At 44.7% G+C, this 17,667-nt stretch overlaps 1 protein-coding gene across 2 annotated transcripts; it reads left to right on the top strand.

The window, feature by feature from the left end:
- Positions 1 to 64: 64 nt before the first annotated feature.
- GSTZ1 (glutathione S-transferase zeta 1) lies at positions 65 to 17,662 on the top strand. 2 transcript variants are annotated; one of them, XM_066607640.1, is made up of 9 exons: positions 65 to 129; positions 5,353 to 5,404; positions 5,484 to 5,551; positions 5,740 to 5,820; positions 7,203 to 7,328; positions 7,780 to 7,855; positions 9,409 to 9,461; positions 11,450 to 11,499; positions 17,398 to 17,662. In XM_066607640.1, exons 1-9 carry the CDS (start codon positions 112 to 114, stop codon positions 17,522 to 17,524), a joined length of 651 nt encoding a protein of 216 aa, XP_066463737.1. In that variant the 5' UTR covers positions 65 to 111; the 3' UTR covers positions 17,525 to 17,662. The 2 variants fall into 2 exon arrangements, with proteins under 2 accessions (XP_066463737.1, XP_066463736.1); XM_066607639.1 differs by lacking the exon at positions 65 to 129 and adding an exon at positions 5,127 to 5,264.
- Positions 17,663 to 17,667: the final 5 nt, after the last annotated feature.

The raw sequence follows: 17,667 nt of genomic DNA, 5'->3' as shown, positions 1-17,667 counted from the left end.
CACGCCGCCTACGACGTCCAAACTCTACACGGTCGTGGCTTGGGCTCCGGAAACATGGCCGCCGCCGCCAACCACTATAAGGGCGGAGCAGCGCCTCTAGTGTAAGGCAAGATGGCGACGGTGGGAAAGGTTGGTGGAACACGTGATTCGCCGTTTCATTGCTCAGTGGGTAGTCACCCATGATAAGAGCTAGGAGGAGTTACTGATAGGGACAGTCATGCTGGGACTTGTAGTGCTGAGGCAGAGACCCTTCTATTGCAGGTGTGAGGTACTTTGCCCTTCCTCCATATCCAACAGAAGCAGACTAGGAATAGTAGTGCAGGTCAGGAAGACTTCAGATCCTCCCAAATGAAGATGAGTCAATAACACTGGGCAACACAATTTTAGTAACAGATAAGCAGATAGGCGGCCTACAGTAACTTCAGTGCGCTGAATTCACATATGATATCTGTTTATTTCTGCCACGTAAGGTTTTCTAATTATGGGGAATAATGTTATCCAATTGCCGTTATATTTTTTGGAAATCTGCCTATACTATTAATCCTGTCGGCTCGCCATTAACTTTGCTTAATAAAAAGAATAACAAAAGTGATTGCGCAACTCTTCCAAAGTCGCTGTTACACACAGTGTGCTGACTGAACACTATAAGGGTAGGTTTATGTAACATATAGGGTATGTTTCCACGTGAAAGGAGCCCTTGCACAACTATGTGGACGGAAAAATTAAAAAGTTATTGTGCGCAGAAGATGGCGGCAGAAAATTAAAAAAAAAAATGTAAACGTCTTTGAAAAAAAATACAAGTAGTACAGCAAAAAAAAGAACGCCATAAGTTTGGTATCGTACTGACCCCTAGAATAAAGTTATCACATCGTTTTTGTTGCAGTTTGTGCGCTGTAGAAACGAGACGCACCAAAAGATGGCGGAATTTCCTTTTTTTTTTCCCTTTTACTCCACTTAGTACTTTTTAAAAGTTTTTCAGTACAGATAGTCCCCGACTTGCGAACATTCGACTTACGAATTTCGCAAGATACGAACTATCTGTACAGCACAGTATGATGTAATGCTATGGCATTACATCATACTGTGCAGGGACCGGACAGGCTTCTATCAAGCCTGATAGAAGCCTGTCCGGTCACATCGCGGTTGCTGGGCAGCCGGGGGCCTCCTGAAGGGCACTAGGGCTGTCTATGCAGAGCGCCTAGCAAGCCGTGCGCTTGATGGGCACTCTGCATAGGCAGCCCTGGGGCCTTTCAGGAGGTCCCCGGCTGCCTAGCAACCACAAAGCGTCCCGCGATCTCATCGTGGGACGCTGTACGGGCCCCCTATACGTCAGGTGCAGGCTGTTTCTTACAGCGGGCACCCGGCGGCAGCAGTTCTGACGAGCCGCGCCGCTCGTCAGAACTGTTAACACTTTAAATACCGCTGTCAGAGCAGTATTTAAAGTGTTAACAGTTCCGACAAGCGGCGCAGCTCGTCGGAACTGCTGCCGCTGGGTGCCCGCTGTAAGAACAGCCGGCACCCGACGTTGTATGGAGCGGGATCCACCCGCGATCCCGCTCCATACTACTACTTGTTCGACTTGCGAACAAAACGGACTTGCGAACGGGCTCCCGGAACGGAACCTGTTCGCAAGTCGGGGACTACCTGTACATTATATAGTACATTAAATAGCACCATTAAAAAATATAACTCGTCCCGCAGAAAACAAGCCCTCATACAGCGACGTCGATGGATAAATAAAGGGGTTCCGTTTTTTTTAAACGGAAAAAAAAACAACGTAGTCACTAAGTGGTTAAATAACTTGAAAGTGAGACGTGCTAATTTTACAGAAACACATTAATTACTTTCGGTTATGAAAATTTTTTAAACATTTGTCGCACGGTGTAATAGACTGAAGCCTTACCAGTGGAGACCCGCTCCCCCCAAACCCACTACTGTTAAGGCCCTTTTACACAGAACGACCATCGTTCAAACAAGCGAAAATGAACGATAATCGCTCCGCATAAACGTAGCCAATGGTCGAAGATAAATCGTTCACTTTTTGTTTAGCATTTATTTTATACGGACATACAAAAAAAATCATGGGCTTAATTCACTAATCTTTCGGTTTAACCCCTTAGTGACCACCCATACATGTTTTCACGTCTTGGGTGTCTTGGCTTTATCTTTTACAGCCCGTGAAAACACGTCGCCATTGTAGAATGAAGCTATGGGGTTGGGGAGTGTGATAGCTCCCAGCTATTGGCTACTGGAGGTTACTAGCTACTAAGAATAACCGAGAGCCTGGATCAGTGACCAGAGACCCCACTGAGCGGTCCCCGGTCACGTGATTGCTGATATCCAGTGGATTTCGTTGTGCCCTGAAAGCCAGAGGGTGTTGCCTCCATTGCAGGCCTAGCCATGTGTGCAGATTAGGGCCACAATGGGCATGTTTCTGAACACAGAACAAACAGGGGGATCCATTTTGGGGTGCAAGTCTTCATTCATTCATATATATATATATATATATATATATATATATAAAATATGCTATACAAAAAAGTTTTTAAAATGGCACAATTGCAAAAAAAAAAATGAATATCGTATTTTTTTCTTCTTTTGCTTTGTTTAAATTCATTCAAAAACTGTGGGGTCAAAATACGCAGTACACTCCTAGATGAATTAGTTAAGGGGTCTAGTTTTAAAAATGGGGTCATTTGTGGGGTTTCTCTATCATTTTCGCCACTCAAGGGCTCTACAAATGGGCAATGGGGCCTAAAAGACCTTTAAAATAAATGTCTGTTCTGAAAGCCACTGGCTGTTCTTTTCGGTTTGGGCCCCGTTATGTATACAGACATAATATTAGGGCCACAACGGGTATGTTTCTGAAGACAGGACAAACGGGGATCCTTTTTGGGTGCAAGTCCTCATTTTCATATGCTTCTTTAAAATGGGGTCATTTGTGGGGTATCTATCACTCTGATTCCTATGAGCCTTTACAATCTTGGCTTGGTGCAGGAAAACAAAATGTTCCTTAAAATTGTAATAATGAATCTTACATTTGTAAGTCTCCTAAATTGCTATTAAAAACTAAAGTTTTTCACATGTGCTTCCAGAATAAAGTAAACTGATAAATATGTCATCAAAAATTTGTACAGTATGTTTGCACAAATTTGACATTATGCAGTTGAAAAAGTGAAAAAATGCCTTTTCCCAATTAAATATACACATTCTATCAGTCTATTTTTACCACCTAATTGAAGTACAATATGTGGCGAAAAAACAATGTCCGAATTAGGCTTCCTTCACATGAGTGCATATTCGGCGCTTTTTAACAGATGACTGATATACGCGACCATCTGAGGCATTGGTTTCCAATGCATTCGTTCACATGGGCAAATATACAGCATGTAACAATGTTGAACCGTTAAAAAATGCAAAATGCGGGTCTGAAAAGTGCGCCGCCGAGTATACCACGGGTAAAAAGATAGTTCTGGAACTATGTTTTGACCGATATATAGCGGCGGTTCCTATGGGAGTTGGAAAAAGAAAGGGAGAGGAAGGCAGTTTAGCGGCGACCAACGATGTGAAAAGCTTACAGGTGCCTCTGTTTAGGCATTGGAAGTCAATACGACTATTTATGCCGAGTGAGGGCATTCCGGGGTGCAACGTATTTTTTTCACTAAAAACGTCGCTCACGGCCATGTGAATGGATGAGAAAACACTAATTATCTCTGGCCGGGATCATGGAAATTTGTCCATTCATGTGAATTTAGGGAGCCGACAAGAGAATGTAAAAACACATACACTCGTGTGAAAGAGCCTCTACTTGGATATACAAAAGCTTTACAGAGTAAGGCCTCCTTCCCACGAACGGATTTCCGCCGCGTAATTCGCGGCGAAAATCCGCTGCGTTGCCCGCAGCTATTAGGTTCTATTGAACCTAATAGCACAATGCTCACGATGCGTAATTCCAGCGCGGAATTACGCACCGCGATTTCTCCCGTCCTCACCCGCAGCATGCTCTATTTTCTGCGGGTGAGGACGGGCTGTACGCACTGACGGCTTCCATTGCAGTCAATGGAAGCCGTCCGTTCACGCTATCTCCCGCTGTAACCAGCGGGAGATAGCGTGAAAAAACGCTTTCCCGCCCACCGCCGCGCGTCATATGACGCCAATGACGCGTCCGGCCGCGTCACGTGACACGGCCGGCCGTGCACGTGACACGGCTGGTGACGCGGCGGTGGTGGGCGGTGACGGGCGGTGACGCGGCGGTGGTGGGCGGGGAAGCGATTTCACGCTATCTCCCGCAGGTAAGTATAGGGGCTCTGGGGGGCGCCGTGACGGGCTTCACTGCGTAATATTACGCGGCGGACCCCGTCACGCTCGTGGGAAGGAGGCCTAAGGCCGCTTTCCCACAGCCGTGAAAATCTCGCACAAATATGAACCCCATTCTTTTGAATGGGGTCATACACATTTTTCCCCGCGGTGCGGCGAGCGATATGCCTGCGAGTGCGATGTGAGGTTTCCCATTGAAAACAATGGGAAACACGTACCGATCCAACTGTGGATCGCAGCTATACTGAAGTAACAGGTAGCGTTTTTGACACGGATGCTTCGTATCCGCGGGTACCTCACACGTTGGCGAGCGCAATATCAGATTGATTTTCACAGCCCAGTATCGTGCTGGCCCGTGTGGAACTAGTCTTATGCAATGTAAAAGTGACACGTCAGATTTCTAAAATTTGGACAGGTCACTGGTATTTAACCCCTTAATCGTTCAGTCGATCTCATTCACTTATACAGCAAATGTGAATGACTAAGCGATTTTGCGTTAGAACAAGCCAACGGTGTATCTGCCTGCATAAACAGGCTGCATGAGCGAACTTGGAAATTTGCTGTAAACGAACCCATAGCGAAGTCACTCCCCGTAACCACTAATGCCAATAGTGCCCTCACAACCTCTAGCTCCATAAGCAACAATGCTAGCAGAGTGCCCCCCCTATATATTGGGGGGATTTCACACTCTAGAAGCAGAGAATAGTGTGGCAGGGTTGTGCACTGTGGAGGGATAGTAGTCCCGCAGATAACTGCACAGCGGAGGGAATGTTCTGTCATCACTTCACCGTTAGCGGCTGCTTCCTGCTTGCACTTTGGCATTGCAGCCCGCTCCCTAATGTGCTACACATGGTGTAAAGTCTGCCAGGGGAGGATCCTGCGCTGTGTTCAGATTGGTCACACAGAGCTTCTCCCCCATATGTGCAGTGATGGCAGCTGTGGAAAAGGTGAGGTTCTGGGCTCCCGGGACATATACAGTATATTAGAGGTCTGTACATCAGGCATCATATGTGACCCGCTCTGCTCTTCTTGCAGCCTCTCCTGTTTAGCTACTTCCGCAGTTCCTGCTCATGGAGGGTCAGGATCGGTGAGTATACTGCACTCTGCTCTGGATAAGTCCACATTCTTCTACTTGTAGTCTGATGTGTCTCTTTGTGCCTGCGCAGCTCTGGCTCTGAAGGGCATACAGTTTGACCAATGCCCAATCAATCTGATCCAGGATGGTGGGCAGCAGGTGAGTTTGGGCAGTATGAATATATGCTGGGCTTTTGGGAGTGCCAGGAAGGAAGAAGGGGTTATCAGGGCTGCCTACCTTGGTCTAGTGCTACTTTACAGCCATTCTCAGAGGGAAGATTGTATATTTTGGAGGAAGGGGGGAGTTCACTGTGTGCTGCCATCATGGTGATTGACATGTGCTTACAGCTGACAGATGAATTCAAGCGTGTGAATCCCATGCAACAAGTTCCAGCACTGAGGATCGATGGGGTCACCATCAGCCAGTCGGTGAGTGTTTCACCAGTATGCACTGGTGTCCATGAAATCAGGGAGGGTGAGTACCAATCACTTACAGCTGCTACTACTAGGCTCCATGTGCAGGTACTGTACTATATTGGGTATACAGGTGGATGGGGCATGTCTCCACGGGCACCCTACAATGGCACCAGATCATACCTCCCACCACTAGTCAATATCTTTTAGGAATGTTTAAATGTTGCATTCAAATCACATTTTGCCATAATTTGTGCAAGACTGCATCTTTGTGAATAACCCTTAGGGTGGATTCAGACAACCGTATATCGGCTCGGTTTTCACGCTGAGACGATATACAGTGTCCTTGTCTGCAGGGAATGGGAGGATGGAAGAGCCAGGAGCAGGAACTGAGCTCCCGCCCCTTCCCCACCCCTCACCACTATTTGCAATGGGAGGGCAGGATGGGGCGGAGCTCAGTGACGGGACTTAGCTCCGCCCTGTCTCGCCCCCTTCTATTGCAAATAGTGGCAAGGGGCGGAAAGTTGGCGGGAACTCAGTTCCTGCTCCTGGCTCTTCCATCCTACCCCCCCTGCAGACAAGGACACTGTATATCGGCTCGGCGTGAAAACCGAGCCGATATACGGTCGTCTGAATCCACCCTTAGGGCTCCTTTCCACTGGTGATAGCGATATCGCTGCGAGAAAATCGCAATGTTAAAATCGCATCGCAACACTGCAAAATTGCAAGCTTTTGCGTTGCGAGAATCTGTTTTGCCATTGCACTGTATGGGCGACAAAAAAATGCAAAACGCTGAAACAATTTTTAATCCTCACATTGCAGCTTGCCCTTAAACATCACTAGTGGAAAGGTTGTCATAGAACAACGTGTGTGAGACTTTCCTGCGAGAGCTCGCACTCTCGCATTGCACTGAAAATGTGTGATTACCTGGCCAGTCGAAAGGAGCCCTTTAGGATTAATATACCCACTTACATTTTCCCTGCGCGTTTTTTTCACGCGATAGTCAATGGGACTTTCTTATGTTAAAAACGCATCGCACAAAAATTGCAAAGCACAAACCTGCGATGCGTTTTTAACATTAGAAAGTCCCATTGACGATCGCGTGAAGAAAAACGCGCAAGAAAAACGCAAGTGTGCAGAAGCCCTTATAGAGCATTTCTCCATATTATAGCAAACCCCTGTAAGTCCTGGGCTGTTGGCTAAAACATGGGATCTCACCCATCATACACTTGGCACAGGTGACAGTTCTAGGTGTGAATAAGTGAGGCACGTAGTAAAAGTTGCCTGGTGAAGCAGCTGTATAGTAATGTGTAGAGATAAGAGTTGTCCTGCCTGACTACTTGTCCTCTCATTATATTGTGTGTATGTGGAGTTGTCACCCTCTTTATTCCCTGCAGCTCGCCATTATTGAATACTTGGAGGAGACACGACCACTCCCCCCATTGCTTCCAAAAGACCCCATCAAGAGAGCACAATGTAGGATGCTAAGTGATCACATTACCTCTGGGATCCAACCTCTACAGGTAAAGCTCCTCTTAGAGACACAATACACTGTGCAGTGCACCTTCCCCCTTAGGGCACGTAGTACGCGGTGAACAGAGTAAGTGAAAGCACATTGGTTTTCATTGACCCACTCACGCTAGTGTCTTTTTTTTTTTTCTTTTACTTTTAAATTGCGTATAATACGCAAGAAAAAACCAACATGTTCTATTTCACCGCGTATTACACTCTATTGTTTTCTGTGGGTGCGTAATAAATGCTCTACACACACAATTACATTACAATAAAAAAATAAATAAGTCAGACTGTGCATGACAGTGTGTGTGAGATACGCTGTCATGTGCAGCGCAAAATCACTGCCCTACGCAGCAATAGCCTGCCCACCGCCAGCCCACACAGTGGTAAAACGCTGAGTCATATGCAAACACTCATGTGAGCCCAGCCTTAGTTAATCTGATATGTCTGTCTCTCCAGAATCTGTTCGTGCTGCAGAAAGTGGGAGATGGGAAGCTGGAGTGGGCGCAGTATTTCATCATGAAAGGATTCCAAGGTAAGACCTAGAGCTACTGGCAGTGTTCACACTCAACAATTATCATCTAGTTTTGCACGAACCAGCGATCAACTGAACTAATCATTCTGTATTGAAGGACTAACTATGCTCCCATTGACTTCAATGGGCAATTAAGTTTAATATGTGCCGTTTTTCATGCACAATGCACACAAAGTAGGACATGCTGTGTTTAGTTTTTTTTTGTGTGACAGAAATTTGCACGCAAGTTTTGCATGTGTAATACGCAGAACAAATCCACTTGCGTAAATAAGCCCTTTGGACCAGATACAGACTGTTATGTGGACACAAAACCTGGATGCACCCCCCCCACTTGTAGGGTCCTAGGTGGAGCTCCCCAATAAAACACTGGGGATTTCTGTGTTGTGGCCATAATACATAACATGCACCTTCTGAAACCAGTTCTACTATGCAGGTTCCATCAGCAGCCTGTTGCTTATTAAGGACAAAGTGTGACTCCTCACAGATATGTAATAAGAAAGTGTGATGAGGGATATGAGGAAACTGCTTACAGTGCAATTCACTAAAGATTCGTTTACACCAAACTATTATTGTTTGGAAGAGCGAATATCAGTTTGGTTGGGCAGCTGTTTATACAGGCAGATACATCGTTGGCTCGGTCAAATGAGAAGATGTTCACTGTAGAAATGAATGAGAATGACCAATTAGTATTTAAACTGAATAAGTGAACGAGCAGACAATTAGGTTTTTTTTGCCTGCGTAAAATAAGCGAAAATTGAACAATTTATTGTTCACTTGTTGGCAGTGTTTACACTGAATGGTTAAAGTTCATTTTCGCTTGTTTGAATCATTTTTGGAACAATTGTTCCATGTAAAAGGGCCTTAGGGTGCATTCACATGACCGTATATCGGCCGAGTATTCACGCCCAGCCGTTATACGGCGTCCCTCTCTGCAGGGGGAGGAAGCTGGAAGAGCGGGGAGCAGTGCACGGAGCTTCCGTCTCCTCTCCTCCCCTCGCCACTATTTGCAATGAGAGGGGGCGGAACAGGGGCAGAGCTACGTCCAGAAACTTGGCTCCGCCCCACCCCCTCCCATTGCAAATAGTGACGAGGGGCGGAGAGGGGGTGGAGAGGAGGCGGGAGCTCAGTGCACTGCTCCTGGCTCTTCCAGAGGGATGCCGTATATCGGCTGGATGTAAAAACCCAGCCGATATACGATCGTCTGAATGCACCCTTAGCGTGGATTGACACGAACGTATATCGGCTCGGTTTTCACGCCGAGCCAATATACGTCGTCCTCATCTACAGGGGGGAGGTTGGAAGAGCCAGGAGCAGGAACTGAGCTCCTGCCCCCTCTCCACCCCTCTGCACTATTTGCAATGAAAGGAGGCGGGACGGGGCCAAGTTCCGAGAATTAGCCCCGCCCTGTCCCGCCTCTCCCCCATTGCAAAAAAAAAACCGAGCCGATATACGTTCGTGTGAATGCAGCCTTAGGCTAACAGTGGAAGCACTACACCAGTTTCTCCAGCTGCATGTTGAACAGCCTCCAGTAACTGCTTTTCTTCCTCTTGTAGCTCTGGAGATGTCGCTGCAGGAGACTTCCGGAAAATACTGCGTGGGTGATGAGGTACAACACGGGCTGGGTGGGTTTGGGTGACCATTGCGGGATGTATAAGATTCATTTACACAGAACCAATATCGTTCAAATTTGAGCGATCCAGCAATTTTATTTAACGATAATTGTTCAGTCTAAACACGGCCAATAGTTGAACAATGATTTGCTTAGCGTTCATTCCCTGCAAGCATGAAAATTATCATTTGCCTATTCGGTTTAACCCCTTAAGGACATGGCCTATTTTAGGTTTAAGGACTAGAGATGAGCGAACGTACTCGGATAGGCACTACTCGTCCGAGTAATGTGCCTTATCCGAGTACCGCTGTACTCGTGCAGAAAGATTCGGGACGCGCTACGGAGCGGGGAGCTGCAGGGGAGAGCGGGGAGGAACGGAGGGGAGATCTTTCTCTCCTTCTCTCCCGGCCGCTCTGCCCCGCTCCCCGCTGCGACTCACCTGTCAGCAGCGGAGCGCCCCGAATCTTTCTGCACGAGTACAGCGGTACTCGGATAAGGCACATTACTTGGACGAGTAGTGCTTATCCGAGTACGTTCGCTCATCTCTATTAAGGACGCAACGGTTTTGTCAGATTTTTATCTTCATTTTTCAAAAGCCATTGCTTTACTTTTCCTTTGACGCAGCCGTATGAAGGCTTGTTTTTTGCATGGCAAACTGTAGTTTTTATTGGTGCCATTTTTGGGTACATAGACTATATAGTAAAACTAAATTTTTTTTTTATAATCGCAGGGAGAGAAAACACATCATGAATTCTGCCATAGATTTTTTTTTTTTTTTAAAGCGTTAATTATGTAGCATAACTGCCAAATTTTTTTCTGCGAGTCGGCACCATTACAAAGATACCAAAATTCTTATTTTTCTTTAGGTTTTTCCAGTTTTCTGCAATAAAAACCCTTTTTTTGGATTTTTTTTTTTTTGTGAATCGCTGCATCCAAAGTCCTATAACTTTTTTAATTTCCATGGACGGAGCTCTGTGTGGGTGTATTTTTTGCGAGACGAGCTATAGTTTGTATTGGTACCATTTTGGGATACATACGGCTTTTTTTGATCACTTCTATTGCTTTTTTTTGGGAGGCAAAATGCTAAAAATTAGCATTTTGCCTCAGGTTTTTTTTTACGCTTTTTGCCGTGTAGGATAAAAAGAATGTTCAACTTATTGTACACGATGATACCAAATATGTGTGGGTTTTTTTTGTTTTTTTTTTTATTTCTTTTATGCTAATGAGAAAAAGCACAGTTTTTTTAACTTTTTTTTTTTTACACTACGTGTGTCCCTCTGGGGGACTTACACCATAGCACCGATGATCACTATGATAAGGCATTGCAGGACTTCTCTCCTGCAATACCTTATCGCTTATTACAGCGATCATAGGCAGTGGTAATACAGGATGCCTGTAGGTGGCGTCCTGTTACCATGGCAACCAGCCGGCTACCTGCAATTACATCGCGAGAGCTTGATGACATCACAGAGGTAGTGCGCTCCCTATGTGAATCCTTCCCATGCCGCGATCTACATAGGAAGGGGTTAACAGCGGGAGTCGCTGCTCCAATGCACCCCCACTGTAGCAGCAGGAGGCTGGCTATCGGTGACAGACGGCTCCCGCTGCTGGATAGCGCGAGATCTCTTCTGATCTCGCCCTCTCCACATGATGTAAGGGCACGTCCAGTTGCAGGAAGTACCCCGCTTGCCAGGACGTACCCTTACGTCCTGGAGCTGGAATGGGTTAAACACGATCGTTCAGTAATTCTTATACACTGGTACAGTGCACTGAACGAACCTGTAAAAAAACATTGTGTGTTTTAAACTGACTGCCCGAGCAAACAAGAAAAACGTGACATCTGTTGCTCGGGCGAACGATTATCGCTATTTGTAAAAGTACCCTTACTTGTGGAACCTTAGAAAAGGTAAACCTATCTCCTCAGTCTTTCCCTAGTCAGTGTCCCCACAGGGAACCCACTCATCAGTTTTTCTCCTTGTTTGCAGGTAACAATGGCTGATCTGTGTCTAGTTCCTCAAGTAGCCAATGCTGACAGGTGAGACAATGTACATATAGTATGTCAGATGCTTTTCTTGCCTGTTCTACTAAGGACCCTTGCAGTTCCACATTCTATTAAAGTACCATCTGGCTGATATTCCTTTCTACTGTTAAGTCATCTCTGGATGGGAAAAACAGGCTATTGTGCCTTTTATAGGCATTGGCCAACAAACATTTATCACCTATGTGCAGGATAGATGATAGGTGTATGATCACTGTGACGCCTACCATCATTTATAATGAGCCCTAGGGACCCAAATCCATTCAAATGGAGGACTTGATACCACTGTTCTCGTGATCAGTGGGAATCCCAGGGCTCATACATTTACCTTCCCTGTGCATAGGAGGTAAACATTTGTGGGTCAGCCTCTTAAACACCTTCCAACCACCTCACGTGAATTTTCGGTAGCTTGGAGTGTCAGATTGCAAAGCTGCCATATAGTTTGGTTCTTCTTTCCTTGGCCACAGCTGGCTTCCAGCTTCAGTAAGTTCCAGTTATGGCTGTAAGTAACCATCTTTGGTCCAGTACTGACACAAAGACTTTAGTTTAGAAGCTGTTAGTTTCTGTCAACACATCCGATGCTGCCGGAATGCCACAATCGGTGGGTCCCTGCAGCACAGGAGTGATTAGCTGTTACAGTGAGTAACATCAGGACATGAAACAGGTCCCAATGTTACTTAGAACTCATTTACATAGGCGAATGCATACAACGCTGCGGGGCTCCTGCAGCATTGTACGCATTACAGCTCATACGCTCTGCTGGCAGAGACCACATACAGCCTGTGATTGGTACTGCGCAAGCTGGGAATCTGATGTCACGGGCATGCACAGTGTGATTATTTTATTTTTTCATGGATGCGGATGTACAGCGTTCCATTTGTAGCCCATTCAAGGGCTGCGTATGATACGTGGAGTAATAGAGCATGCTTCAATTTATTTCTCCTACGTATCGATACGCAGTGCCCACACGCAGGTGTGACTGGAAGAATGAAAGTCCATTGACTTTCATTGCCTCCATTCACCATGTTTTATGCACGGGAAATAAGATTATGTAATATGCGGTGACAATACACCCGTGTGAATGAGCCCTTACTGTGACAGCTGACTACTCCTGTGCTGCAGGGACTCAGATTGCTGCAGCATGGGATGTGTTAACAGAAACTAACAGTATAGGATGTGTTCAACCCGAAAGTGGAAGCTCTGTTTCCTCATGTGGGTGGTTGCTAGAGAATCCTGTGACATCAAGAATGGCATCACAAGAATTCCTTCTGCATATGCACAAAAGACAGTGCAATCTCTCTGCATGTGTTAGACTACAGATCACTACCAACAGTGATCTTAGGCGTCTTTTATCCATTATGTCACTGATCTGTATGTGGGGACAGCAGGAAACAGGTCATGTGTTCCCTGCCAACCTGTGCCTCATAGTAAAATAAATATAGTACAAATAAAAGTAGCCTCCCCCCCCCCCCCCCCCCAAATAAATGCACATTTCTTCAATCCCACGTACACCACATCCTGCATGACATGAACGTGTTTTGCTTGAGCGACAGGTGTCTATGTAATATTACATTTTCTGTCACATACAGTGTTACGCAAAATATAACATAACTAGCTGATATACCCGGCTTCGTCCGAGTTAATTTGGTACTGGTGTTTATCTGGTGTTCACATGGAAAATCTTATGAAGTCGTGGTTACTTTAGAGATACTGAGGAAAAACATATGTTCACCATTTTGCATATTTCTCTGCGTTACCCAGGAAACACCACGTGGAGGTAACCATGCGACGTTTCCTTCATATAAAATGACATCAGGAAGTGAGAGAATTAGATTACGTACATAAAATTTGGACACTAATTCTTTTGCGCTTAGAATTGAATAATCGAGTTGGGACCTATTAACTTTTCATATTTATGACACAATCAATGCTTGTGCCAAATTTCATGTTTCTATGACATTGGGAAGTGAGAGATTTGGATTATGTACGTAAAATTTGGACGCTAATGCTTTTGCGCATAGAATTGAATAATGGAGTTGGGACCCATTAGCTTTTCCTGTTTATGACATAATCAATGCTCGTGCCAAATTTCCCGTTTCTATGACACGGGAAAGTGAGAAAATTACTTTCCGTACGTAATATTTGGACGCTAATTCTTTTGCGCATAGAATTGAATGATCAAGTTGGGACCCATTAGCTTTTCCTATTTATGACAATCAATGCTCGTGCCAAATTTTCCGTTTCTATGACACCGGAAAGTGAGAAAATTACTTTCCGCACGTAAAATTTGGACGCTAATTCTTTTGCGCATAGAATTGAATAATGGAGTTGGGACCCATTAGCTTTTCCTATTTATGACATAATCAATGCTCGTGCCAAATTTCCCGTTTCTATGACACCGGAAAGTGAGAAAATTACTTTCCGCACGTAAAATTTGGACGCTAATTCTTTTGCGCATAGAATTGAATGATCGAGTTGGGACCCATTAGCTTTTCCTATTTATGACATAATCAATGCTCGTGCCAAATTTTCCGTTTCTATGACACCGGAAAGTGAAAAAATTACATTCCGCACGTAAAATTTGGACGCTAATTCTTTTGCGCATAGAATTGAATAATGGAGTTGGGACCTATGAACTTTTCCTATTTATAACATAATCAATACTCGTGCCAAATTTCACGTTTCTATGACACCAGAAAGTGAGAAAATTAGATTCCGTACGTAAAATTTGGACGCTAATTCTTTTGCGCATAGAATTGAACAATCAAGTTGGGACCCATTAGCTTTTCCTATTTATGACATAATCAATGCCCGTGCCAAGTTTTAGGTTTCTATGACATTGGGAAGTGAGAGATTTAGATTATGTATGTTAAATTTCGACGCCAATTCTTTTGCGCTAGAATTGAATAATCAAGTTGGGACCCAATTACTTTTCCTATTTTGGAGATAATCTATGCTTGTGCCAAAATTCATGTTTCTACGATATTGGGAAGTTGGAGAACTTTTGGCGAGTCAGTCACTCAGTCAGTGAGTGAGGGCTTTCAGCTTTATATATATAGATTACCCCCATCCACTAATTTTATTCTGTTCTACCCCGAGTCCATCTGCTTTTGCGCCTTTACTTAAAATAAAAAGTTTTGTACTTGGATGACTATCATTCAGAGGCTGTGGCTAAAGCTAAGAGAGGAAATATATTCATAGCTAAAACAGGGTTTTTGTTTTCACCACTATTGCAACATCCTACATTATATAATGTTACAGTTGTGTGATGTTCTATATGGGAGAATGAGGGGATTAGTTTTTGGAGTGATTAATTGAAATACCCACCTTAAAAACGTAGCACAGAAAAATCAGTAAGGAGAAAAAATATTTATTTTTTTCCCCGCCTCCCCACAAAAAAAACTACAAAAATATCTACTCCAATTTTAACATTGTTGCAACATTTCAGGTTAGATTAAAAATAGTCATCTTTATGGACCTTTCATACGGGCTGAATAGTTTTGCGACAAGCAGCAGAGTTTGCATTGCAGAAAATTCCACACCAAATTCTACATCCCTAAATGCAGATTTTGATGTATAATTGCTAACCTTATTTTTCCATTATGTCAGAAATGTGGATTTTGCTTCAGAATTTTCCACACAGTGGCACATTTCACTGTGGTTTTGTGGAAATTTTCCTTTAAAATAGCATTCCAAAAGGTGAAGTTTTGCTCCGGGCATGAAGGTCCAAAATATAAAGGGGTTAAATAAGATGAGGGGCAGGAATTTATATATAATGCCTACTGACCAACAGCATAATCTTGGACTTAAAGGGGTTGTCCCGCGCCGAAACGGGTTTTTTTTTTTTTTCAACCCCCCCCCCGTTCGGCGCGAGACAACCCCGATGCAGGGAGGTAAAGAAAGCTCACCGGAGCGCTTACCTGAATCCCCGCGCTCCGGTGACTTCTCTACTCACCGCTGAAGATGGCCTCTTCCTCCGTGGACCGCAGCTCTTCTGTGCGGTCCATTGCCGATTCCAGCCTCCTGATTGGCTGGAATCGGCACGTGACGGGGCGGAGCTACACGGAGCTACACGGAGCCCCATAGAAGACTGCAGAAGACCCGGACTGCGCAAGCGCGGCTAATTTGGCCATCGGAGGGCGAAAATTAGTCGGCACCATGGAGACGAGGACGCCAGCAACGGAGCAGGTAAGTATAAAACTTTTTATAACTTCTGTATGGCTCATAATTAATGCACAATGTACATTACAAAGTGCATTATTATGGCCATGCAGAAGTGTACAGACCCACTTGCTGCCTCGGGACAACCCCTTTAATTCACACAGAAAAAAAAACTCTAAAGAGCCAACTCAACTGCAAAAGAATATATTTAAAATTATAAACCTTTATTACAAAATCTCTGAAAATATATTACCATGATGGTCAACAGCACAAGATAAAAATGTCAGTCACCAACAGCCTTCCTTAATTTTTTCGAATGATGACAAGCAGGTCAGCAGGGAGTCCCGCTCAGATCCTAGGGACACTGTCACTGCGGTCAGCCCTGGAAGCAGAAACACTGACCATAGCGCAGCAGCCCTGGTTAGTACTGCAGGGGCAGCTCCTATTGAGTTCAATGGGATCTATGCTGCAATACAACCTGGGCCGCTATGGTCAACGCTTTGTTTCATGACCGCAGTGACAGTGGCCTTAAGAATCGGCCGATTTGGTAGGGATCCGAACAACGGATTCTCACTAATCCATTTGATGACCTGTCAGTAGGCAATAGAAGTACAGCAATACACTTTATCTACCGCTATTGATAGACCTGTCTCACATCTGGCCGAAAGTATTGGTGCAGATCTGGTTTAAAAAACTGGAAGAAGTGCTGAATGCAGCGCTTTTTCTTAAGTTCAGCAGCTGGATGAAAAGCGGATGGACCCAATTATAGTCAATGGGGTCTGTCTGACGCTGTTTGGTTCCATCAAGACACTGACTCATTTGGCCACTGGAATTCCCCTTTCCTGCGCCCAGTATGGAGCAGGAAAGTAGAATCCTCAAAACAAGTGTGAAACCACCCTTATTTATCTATATTTAAAAGTTCTCTAATGTATCAAAAGTGGTCCAAGTAACCCAGAAAGTGCCTAAAAGGTGAAGAATACTACAGCAAATAAATATAAATATATTTTTTTAACATATGACCTGTGGCCTATGGACTGGGAGCATCCTAAATATACATTTCACATAGGCTTTTTCAATAGACACTGTGGCCGTGTACGTTAAAAGGGGTTGTCAAGGTGCAGATTTTTTTACATTTTTTTTATTTAAATGCTGCAAATGTTAACAAAAGCAGCCATGCTGACCCATTCGTTCCTGTGGCCATCCAGTGCTGCAGCTTCCGTTGTCCTCCCGATCTTTGTTTACAAATGGCTAACCACTTGACCACTGCAGCTGTCACATGCCATTGTCCTGGCATCACAGCCCAGATGATGGGAACCTTGATGGCAGGAGTATGGCGCATCACCTCTGCAGCGGTCAGATGGTTGGAGTTTGTAAACTAAGGCTTGGTGGACTGTGGGAACGAATGGGTGAGTACAGCTGCTTTTATTAACATACATACAGCAATTATTTTAAAAAGGTTGTCTGCACCTGGATAACCCCTGTTAAAAAAAAACCACTAACCGAAGCGTATTAATTAATAATAGGACCTACCACGTATGCACAGTCTATGTATGTCATTTGGCACTAACCACTATGGCAAAAGAGTCTGCTGTACGCATAAAAATAAGTACCTCCTAATTGCAAACTTCAGTTATGGTTCCCTTGGTCTGTTCCTTGCACTGTGTCAGGATCCCTCATGTGCATCCCAGATTGTACATAGTCATCTTTCTACTTCTTATCACCTTTCTATTTTAGATATAAGGTCAGTATGACCCCATACCCCACAATCTCCAGGATTAATGAGGCTCTGCTCCAGCTGGAGGCATTTCAGGTCAGTCATCCCTCCGTTCAGCCAGATACACCGCAAGATTTTCAAGCATAATATGGACTGGAGACCAGAGAAACGGCAACCATTGGGAAAGAGGAACCTCATGGGAGGTGCCAGCCATCATAAATGAAGCTAGAGTAATAAGTGAAAGTGTGCAGTAGGTGTTCACATAATAAACTACTTTCACTTGGATGGAC

The sequence above is a fragment of the Eleutherodactylus coqui genome, chromosome 6 (genome assembly GCF_035609145.1).
Source record: "Eleutherodactylus coqui strain aEleCoq1 chromosome 6, aEleCoq1.hap1, whole genome shotgun sequence".
Lineage (NCBI taxonomy): Eukaryota > Metazoa > Chordata > Amphibia > Anura > Eleutherodactylidae > Eleutherodactylus > Eleutherodactylus coqui.
Note: the sequence above shows the minus strand (reverse complement) of the source record. Positions and strands in the feature narration are given on the sequence as shown.